The 8,856-nt window shown below is 43.4% G+C and overlaps 2 protein-coding genes across 3 annotated transcripts; one reads left to right on the plus strand and one right to left on the minus strand.

The window, feature by feature from the left end:
• Positions 1-230: 230 nt before the first annotated feature.
• cenpq (centromere protein Q) lies at positions 231-2,945 on the plus strand. Its single transcript, XM_057025409.1, has 8 exons — positions 231-558; positions 632-692; positions 764-845; positions 931-999; positions 1,136-1,265; positions 1,494-1,613; positions 2,322-2,396; positions 2,686-2,945. The coding sequence occupies exons 1-8, from the start codon at positions 454-456 to the stop codon at positions 2,875-2,877; spliced, it is 834 nt and encodes a 277-aa protein (XP_056881389.1). The 5' UTR covers positions 231-453; the 3' UTR covers positions 2,878-2,945.
• A 59-nt stretch (positions 2,946-3,004) lies between these two features.
• On the minus strand, positions 3,005-5,923 carry LOC130521676 (C3a anaphylatoxin chemotactic receptor). Of its 2 annotated transcripts, none has more exons than XM_057025407.1 (3): positions 5,773-5,923; positions 4,550-4,704; positions 3,005-4,436 (listed from the first exon to the last, which is right to left on the minus strand). In XM_057025407.1, exons 2-3 carry the CDS (start codon positions 4,667-4,669, stop codon positions 3,483-3,485), a joined length of 1,074 nt encoding a protein of 357 aa, XP_056881387.1. In that variant the 5' UTR covers positions 4,670-4,704; positions 5,773-5,923; the 3' UTR covers positions 3,005-3,482. The 2 variants fall into 2 exon arrangements, with proteins under 2 accessions (XP_056881387.1, XP_056881388.1); XM_057025408.1 differs by lacking the exon at positions 5,773-5,923 and adding an exon at positions 5,529-5,758.
• Between the last annotated feature and the right edge of the window lie 2,933 nt (positions 5,924-8,856).

Consider the following 8,856-nt stretch of genomic DNA (forward strand, 5'->3'; position numbering starts at 1 on the left):
TGCAAGTTGTAAGTGCTTGTTTCGGGTTCCCTCATGATTGACTGTCAGGTGACAGATATGTGCTGTTATGATATAAATTATTCTTTACATAAATGCTGAAACAACCAAAATCCCTTTAGCTACTGTTATGAACGCTAGCCATGTGTCAGATGTGTGTACAGTATTGTAAAGAATTTCGTCTTGGTCAACAGTTGCCTGACAACCCAAATCCCGGTTTTAGAATTCCCACGTATTTAGCGAATTATTTTAACTACAGCCCCGCGAAACAGCAGCTACGGCCCTCAGTAGTTCAGATGAGATTATGAGAAATTCAAGTCTTGACTTTTTATTGCTCTTTAGTGAGGGGTAAATGTTGTTTCTACAGCCTTAAGTGGCTTTATTTTAGTGGAGCTCGCATATTTCCACGGCGTCACATTAGCATTTGCTTCACCAGTAGCTAACTAGCTCGCAGAGATGAAGGCTGTGCGCGGTTCTAACCGAGCCGCCACCAAAGCACCAAGAAAACAAAACCAGAACAAATCAAAGAGAATTTCTCGAAAACGAGCAGCATCGGACCAGGTAAAATGTCCTAGCGTCATTTTTCTGAGGCGTTATAGCCATCCTAGTGACACTGACGCTTTTCCATGTCCAGGAGTCAGAACCCAGTCAGGATGAACGGGAAACCCAGCAGAACCCAGCAAAAAAGAGGACAGGCAAGATAAGTTCTACATGTGTTCTCTCTGTATAGGCACACTTTGCTGTAAGATTCACTGAAATGTTTTAGGTGCCGGAGCTCAGGAAGGCTGGCAGCCAATCTCAAGAAGCTCCATAGCTGAAATGGAGAACGTTATGGATCTGGCAATACTGCAAGTGTTAAAATACATCAGTATAAATACTTTTAGATTTACTGCGAACAGAATTCAGCCTGATTTGTGCTTTTCTGTTAAGCAGAGCAGCTGTTGCTTTGAAAAAGACACAGAAGAAGGAGATCCGGGAGCATCTGAACACCATAAAAACCCGGTAAACAGCAACAATGGCTGGAATCCCTTGGACGTATTGAAAATCTACTGCGTGTTCTGTTGGCCTCTGTTTGTCCTGAAGGATGTGTCGTCGCTCAGCTTTTGTAATTGGGTTCTTTCTTCTGATTTCTCTCAAGGTTTCTCGCTGAGTGTGCAAAACTCAAAGTACCACCTCACAAACAGAAATATGGGGAGTGTTCCTCTCAGCGCCTCCAGGAGGAAACCAAGAAGTTTAATGTTGGAAAGGAGACTCTGAGCACTCTTGAGGTGGGAATCAGACTGACAGTTTTTAACCATATTAACCCCGACCATTAAAAAACACACCCACCTAGTATAAATGAAGAATTTCTTCACTGTAACGAGGTTTCTGTGCATGTTCTTGGTGTTGTGGGACCTCAGAGAATCTATCTCCAGTGTCAGAAATATTGTCTGTGGTGCTCTGTATGAAATGTGAATGTTTTAGATGGAGGTGGATGCATGTGTGTGTGTTTGCAGGAAGACTTGAAGGCTGTACTCATTGCTTTGGAGAAGACAGAGGAGCAGGTGACGTCCTTAGAGCAAGAATGTTCCCTGCTCAGAGATCAGGTGAAGGAAGAGGAGGAGAAGGCAGAACAGGTGAAAAAAGTCCCACATGCCACCATAAATGAGGAATGATTCTTTAACAAATCTGTCCTGATAGAAGAGTTGTCCATTATTACTTTAAATTGTTTTTTTTCCCCCTCCGAGATGTTAAAGTTGAGGCGGGTTTTATGAAGAATTCTGATGGTTTCTTGTTCTATTTGCGCCACCGAAGCCTGCGATTTTGTCAGAGGCGTTTCGAAATGGTTTTAAAGCCAATGCAAACACCTCCGGTCAGGCTGCAGCATGTTGAACCTGAAATGCAAAATCTATGTCATAAAAGCAAGTTGCTGCTTGAGTCTTGACCCACGCTAATATGCGGTGTTTCAATACATGTGTTTTCATGCAGATGTCTTAAAAGAGTGATGTTGCAATCCAAATATGGACTAAAACTCTAGTTTCTGATAATCAAACTGTGTTACACCTGAAAACTCACCTGACAGAAGACGTCACACATGCTAGTAATAAAAATGAGATGATGTGTCTCAGTCAAGTTTTTCCCACCTGAGTCGCCGCAAGCGTCGTGGTGGCGTCCCTCACTTGTGTACTTGCACAATTACGTCATCGTTCCTATTAAAGCTACTTCTTTTTTTCGGTTTGTAAAAGCAAAACAACAACCTTTGTTTGGAAAGAATCACTATTGCAGACAACTTTGTTTGCTCAAGGTTGTGAAACACCGTCTTTCCCCATTTGCCACTTCCACAGATGTTGCAGAGAAAGGAACGTTGCGTTCTGCACATCCATTTCCAGCCTCCAGAAAAGGATGAGCCGACGTTAGAGGTGAGCGGAGCGTGTTCAGCTCATTCACAGCATGCGACATGTATTGCACAACAGTTGTTTTTAACCATTGAAGGATTCGCTATTTCATAATTCTTTTTCCTGAGGTAACCGTCCCTGATGTCTGAATCAGCAGTTTTTAACACTATTGCAATACCACTGCTGTTAAAAAAATACAATGTGTCTTGTGTCATACTGTGTTTCTTAAACATTCTTAATAATTACAGTCATCACTGTACGCAGCACATTTACTAGATTTAACATAATGGGATTGTTTTGGGGTTTTTTTTAGGCAGAGATGAGGAAAATGTTGCAGCACAGCGACGCCGAGGCCACAGCAAGGAAGCTGGGAGAAATCCTGCAGACTTCAGAGGCCAGCCGGAACGCTCAGGAGCTGCTCCTGCAGGCCCACAGACGGGCCGATCAGATCCGGGAGGTGAACCCTGAGCTGCCCCGGGTCGGTGGGACAGCATCAGAACTTTGATTAAAGTCTCCATGTCCCGTGCTGTTGAAACGAAATCTTAATAAACAAACCTTCCTTTTTCATTAGAACTTTTTGGATGTTTTTGTCGCTCTTTTGGACCAAATCAATCCAGCTCGAGGGGAAAAAGGGCATTTAGAGGTTAGTTTTAATTTAGAGAGAAAACAAAACACAGGTATTTGTTTAAGTGCATAAACTAGATGTGTAGAATAAAATGGTTTGAAACAAAGGTTTTTATTTTTTTTAAAAGAAGATTTTGGTGGGTCACATCGTAGGAGTATCTGGAAACAGTTGCCCTGCAGGACAGGATGCTCGGTATGTTGCGTTTGGCAACCCTTGAAGCAGATGATTCAGCGTTGCAGCGTGCCACAACAGAGGCAGGAACATTTTTGTAGTGCTCCATCACACAGGCGTTGTTGATTGGTCACGTCTCTAAATCTTAAACCCGACACAAGGTTCTCGGTTTGTGCAAGCAGAATGTACCTTTTTATAACCCCCCCAAAAGGGCTGAAATCCTCCTGAAAGATCAGGTTCTGGTCTCGGAAGTGGATCCTTAAAGAGTCACGAGTCACTTCTGCAAAGTGTAAAAAAAAAAAAAAAGCCGTAAATTACACCTGGGAATTCTTAAGTGAGTTTTTCAGCGACTTCCTGCGGATTGACTCCAAAGATTCGTCGCTGAAAAGTCGCTCGATGGTGGAGACGAGGGAAGCCTTGATAGCGCGGCTCAGTCCTCGGGCGGCGAACACGTACATCACCGGGTTGAGGGCGCTCTTGGTGTACACCAGGAACAAGGACACGTACATTCCCTTAAGTGCCCTCCCGGTGAGCGTACCCCATCCGGAGGAGCCTTTGGCCAAGGCCAGCAGGAACCGAAACACAAAATAGGGCACCCAGCAGGTGAGGAAGAGCAGCATGGTTAAGAAGAGGACCTGGTACATCCGGGCCATCCTGCGGGAGGTTGTAGGGGTGGATGTGGGCGTGTGGGCCACAGCTTTGTGAACTGTGATCACCACAGCCAGGTTGCTTCCCACAAACACCAGCAGGGGTAGAATGAATCCGGCAACTGTTTCTGTGACGAACAGTCCCATTTTAAACTCCCCGCTCTCCAGGCACTGGTAGGTCCCGTTTACGTCCTTCAGGAAGGCGCTGTAGATGTAGGGGACCGAAAGGATGGTGGCCATCAGCCACATGATGCTGCACGCGAGTGGTACCGCCCACGTGGGGCGCCGCAGTCGAGACCACACGGGTTTCAGGAGGCACAGGCATCGCTCCAGGGCCACGGCGCACAGGAGGAAAGCATTGGCGTACAGCCCCAGGCACCGCAGGAACATGATCACGCGGCAGAAGACGCGTCCGAAGGGCCAGCTGTAGTTGTCGGCAATGTAACCCAACATCATGGGGGTCCGCATCAGGAGCAGCAGGTCAGCAAGGGCCAGGTTCAGCACATAAACACGGAAACTGTTAGCGGCCCGCGTCTCCACGCCGCTGCCTCTGCGCGCCAGGTAACGGTGACTCCGACAACCAAGGGCCCAGACCACCAGACCGTTCAGAGGGACCCCCACCTGAGAGACACGACAACGGCAGCCATCGCCGCCATTTAGTAGGAAAGACTAACAAAAATAAGTCGATGTCTAAGACGGCTGGACGGATTTCAGAAGCAGGAATGGTTGCTCACCAGAAAGATGAGCAGGGTTATCGTTATTTGGACTCCTCTGACTGCATCGTTTTGCCACGAGCTGTTGATGCCTGCTGCACTCTGGTTGACAGCACGGGCAGAAAGCAGTGTTCCATTCATGATGGCTATTTTGGTGATATCACCCAGGAAATGAACTGAAAGAGACAGGAGACACTTTAGGGAACCCAGAGAGCAAGGACTAAGGTAACAGTGGCAGAGGGGGTGACTCCCTTTTAACAGGAAGAAACCTTAAGCAGAACTGGGCTGGGTAGATGATCTTCTCTTGCTCATGTTGCTCATCTAAAGACCTGCACTTGATGGTCTTCAGTGCTCCTCTGAGGGTGAGCTGCAAGAGCAGCCGGGGGGGCACAATGGATCTGAATGGTAGTAACCCTTCAGTAACTGAGAACTGCGTGTATCATTAAATTAAATCAAATATACCGTAATGATCACTATCATTATATCAAATCTAACACTATCAGGAATGACTGTAAATCATCAAAAATAATAATCAGATTTTTTTCCAGAGAATCAAAAGTCACTGACTGTCAATTTCAGCCCACGCTTCCTTCTTTTCTGTTTTGCAGAAGACTGTGAAACTATACATTGCGAATTTGGTGGTAAACAAAAATGAAGAAGCGATTTCTGAGCCTATTATTTGTTATTAGCAGATTCTGTAGTATTTGTTTGCCTGTTTCTGGGCAGAAATTCATTTTATTTTATTTTTTACAAAAATAATGCATGCAAAACCTGCACAATAATAAAACTTCAGTCCTCCCTAAATCAATAATTTGCAAGGTTAATCAATAATTTAAGTTCTTATACTATAAGTAAAGAACAATTTCGAAAATAATATCAATAAATAACCTACATTAATTATTAATAAGGGTTATTAATATTAATTTGAAAATTCCTACTGTTATTATTATTAGTAGAGGCTGTGTGAGGCAGAAACGGAAAATAGCTGAACATACATCACCCTCTCTTTCTTTCCGGTGTGGTTGCAACACACTTCCCTTGAATATTATCTATGAATATCATAAACATTTACCGCCAAATTAAACAATGATAAGGTTTCCTGTCTAAGTATGCTCGTTTTGAAAATGCAAACGCTCTTAATTCCCTCTGCAAATAATTAAAAACAGGTGAAAGGAAGCCTTTATTTTGATAAACCCATGTTTACTTGGGTTATTTGAATATTTATCTGCCTCTCTTATACTTGCTTTAATTTGCCCCCGCTGCTCTGTCCCCGGATCCTTCCAGGAGATGTCCTCCCTCTCCCGTGGTACGGCGTTGATTGTAAGACCGGTCAGGTTGTTGGTTCCGACAGGTTCGGACTCTTCTGGATCCTATACCTTTTTGATGTCAAAAAGTTCTGCACCGGTGGAACCGCCCCCTGTCTATGGCCCCGCCCCGGTCCACGCCCCACCCGGCCCCGCCCCCCATCGAACCAGCTCTCTAAATGCATTACAGGTCTGTCACCGATAGATGGCAGCAGCGTTAGCAATTCATTAATTTTAATACGCTCCCTGTCCTGTGACAACTTTTGCAGCTTTAAAGGACCAATCTAAAGAAATAATGTGATGTTACATGAATGAAGGAGAGTTTACAAGCCGGAGAAGTTGTGCACTCGGACAGTTTTGCCATTAGAGTTTAAAATAGATGTAACATTTGATTTTTTTTAAAAAAGCGTTTCTATTAATTTTCTGTCCACCTCTTCCACCTGTCCACCTCTTAATTAAATAACTGATTTATGCTAGAGTCAGTGATGTGATTTTACTTTTGAATTGTAAACATTTGTTACATTATTAATCTTAGTCTAATATACGACTTTTTTATGTGAGAAAGTGTAAATCTAAAATATGAGGAGAAATTCCAGAAGATGTGTGTGCTTACATTTTAAGGACACTAATGAAAGAAACAATTACAAACACATATTTGGAATACACATTAAATGCTGAAGGTTTATGTAATTTTTCTGTAGATGGTTAACATATTTTGATGGTTGACTCCAAAAGGAAGAACTCTCGAGCTCTGCTTACAACAAATGTTTATAATGCAAATATCTGTCTTTTGTTTCTTGATATTGTTATTTTAGGTCTAAACATGATCTCAGGTAATATCATTGATAGGTAACATGCATATTGATTATTGATAATATGGATTTGAGACCCTAATTTTCTTCCTAATAATCAGCATGATTGTCACATTTTCTCTCACCTTTACATGTCTTATTCATGTCCTGTAACTCCTGCAAATTACACACTGTTTCAAGTCGTTTGGAGGCTTCTAAATGTTTGAAACTTTAGAACATATTTTTGCCATTAAACTTGTATTTTTAACATTTGATAATGTAGTAATTTATAACATAATAATCACTGATGGAAAGTGAAAGTTTGACATTTTAAGAAATTGACCACTTTCATTAATAGTCACTGTGGAATATTTAGAATAAGACAGATGAAACAGATGCATTTTTGCATTAATTAATAGCTGGCATTTTACCACGAAAATGATGTTTCATTTTGAACAATAACAATGAGCAAAAAAGTCCAAAGTAACTACAAATTTAGAAGTGTTTGTTTATTCCAAGTACTGTGGAATTGAATTATGGGCAACTTTGGGTTTTCACCTTTTAAACCCTCCCACACTTCGCTTAAATTATCTATTTTTAGCTAAGGGGTTTTGAGGGGAATTCGAGCTCTGGTATGCCAGTGAAAGAGCAGGAATAAATTAAAGAAGAAAACAAAACTCTGTCCTTGTCTCAGATCAAAAACAAAACATGAATTCATGACTAAAGAGCTTCGTTAAGCTTGAAACGGATGTTGCTGTAGCTGAAATTAATGTCATCCTGTCTGCAGCGGTGTCTGTGAACGTCTTCCGGTGTGTGTGTGTGTGTGTGTGCGCGCGCGTGTGTGTGTGAAGCCATGTGCGGTCACATGTGGCGAGATGCACATCGTGCTGATGGCACCGAGAGCTGGAAAACAACGGTGGATCAAACTGATCAAATCAGTCAGGCTGCGTGTCCCACATACAACAGGAAATCAGAACCTGGGCCCACGTGGAAACTGAGCGGTGCTGTGGAAACAGAAAGAAAGGCTTCTCTGGCCTCCTGAGGACACAGAAGCAGAGGTCCTACAACAGCTTCATACTTAAACTAAAGTCCTTAATATGTGTGAAGGTGACTAATCCTCCTGTCACCTCAGCTGAACTTTAAAAAAAGATTTACATGTGCTTTTCCCCGACTGACACACACATGAAATCATTATCAAGCCAGCTTTCTCTCTTAATTTCTGACAAAATAGCGCTGTGAATTTCCCATATGTAAAGTGTGTTACGAGATCTGCGCTGCGACTTCTTCCCCCACCTCCACGTGTCCTTTCAACCTTTGCGACTGTAGCGTCAGCCCCGTCTTTGTCACTGTTTGTTTGCTGTGCAACAGCCTCATGCAATCATCTCGACACTAGTTAATCAGAAAAGGGAACCGGACACACATTAACCATCTACTAGAGCTACTAAGTGAGGGTCTTGTTTTCAGCGTACGGCCATTTTGGCGGGTCCCCACAACCTCCAAGGATTGTTTAGAGTTAGGTTTAGGAGTTAAGACATTCTTTTAAGGTTGAGGATAGAACTGGGTTTAGTTTGAGGTGGCAGGGTTAATATGGAGGTTTAAAGTGGGGCACTGGGGAACATACAATGTCTATATCCCCACATGAGTCACCACAAAGGTGCAACAAGGAGGGGGGAGGGGTGGTGGTAATGGTGGTAGTGGTTAGTAGCTTAGTGTAGTGAAAATGATTGGGGTTTACACCTTTTTCAGAAACTGCAAAAACCAGCTCACCTCACGCAAACAACAGGGGTACAGCCACCCGGACAGTCATTCAACAGGAAGGGGTCTCCCCACTTGAGGCACTCCTGTAACTGTCAAACAGGACTCCACCTCATCTCAGGACTCCACCTCATCTCAGGACTCTGCCAAGTCATAATGTTCAATGATGTCCCCGAACAGTTATGTATTTACAGGCAAAAATGTACAATTACCAGGCTGCACTCCCAACGAGGGTAGGAACGTTACTGGCTGAAAAGTCCTCAGAAGTCTCCTTTATTCTGGCTCTTGTGTCCATTATAAAACATCTGACTTGAAGTTTTTGTTAAAACCGAAAGATTGAAATGATGCAACCCGTGTCGTGCGTTTCTTTACATCATGCGTGTCGTTCACCACCATCCCTGTCACCATCGTGGATGCATCACCTGAGGTGACCCCGGGGAGGGCGGTGCTGTCTTGCATCGTATAGATTTCACTGTGT

Source organism: Takifugu flavidus, chromosome 2 (assembly GCF_003711565.1).
Source record: "Takifugu flavidus isolate HTHZ2018 chromosome 2, ASM371156v2, whole genome shotgun sequence".
In the NCBI taxonomy this organism is placed as follows: Eukaryota; Metazoa; Chordata; class Actinopteri; order Tetraodontiformes; family Tetraodontidae; genus Takifugu; species Takifugu flavidus.

Excerpts from the sequence above, each read along its gene's own strand:
- cenpq (XM_057025409.1), top strand. The coding sequence starts at position 454 with ATGAAGGCTGTGCGCGGTTCTAACCGAGCCGCCACCAAAGCACCAAGA. Across the intron at positions 846-930 it reads GTTATGGATCTGGCAATACT|AGCAGCTGTTGCTTTGAAAA; the intron begins GCAAGTGTTAAA and ends TCTGTTAAGCAG. Across the intron at positions 2,397-2,685 it reads AGGATGAGCCGACGTTAGAG|GCAGAGATGAGGAAAATGTT; the intron begins GTGAGCGGAGCG and ends GGTTTTTTTTAG.
- LOC130521676 (XM_057025407.1), bottom strand. The coding sequence starts at position 4,669 with ATGAATGGAACACTGCTTTCTGCCCGTGCTGTCAACCAGAGTGCAGCA. Across the intron at positions 4,437-4,549 it reads TAACCCTGCTCATCTTTCTG|GTGGGGGTCCCTCTGAACGG; the intron begins GTGAGCAACCAT and ends CGTGTCTCTCAG.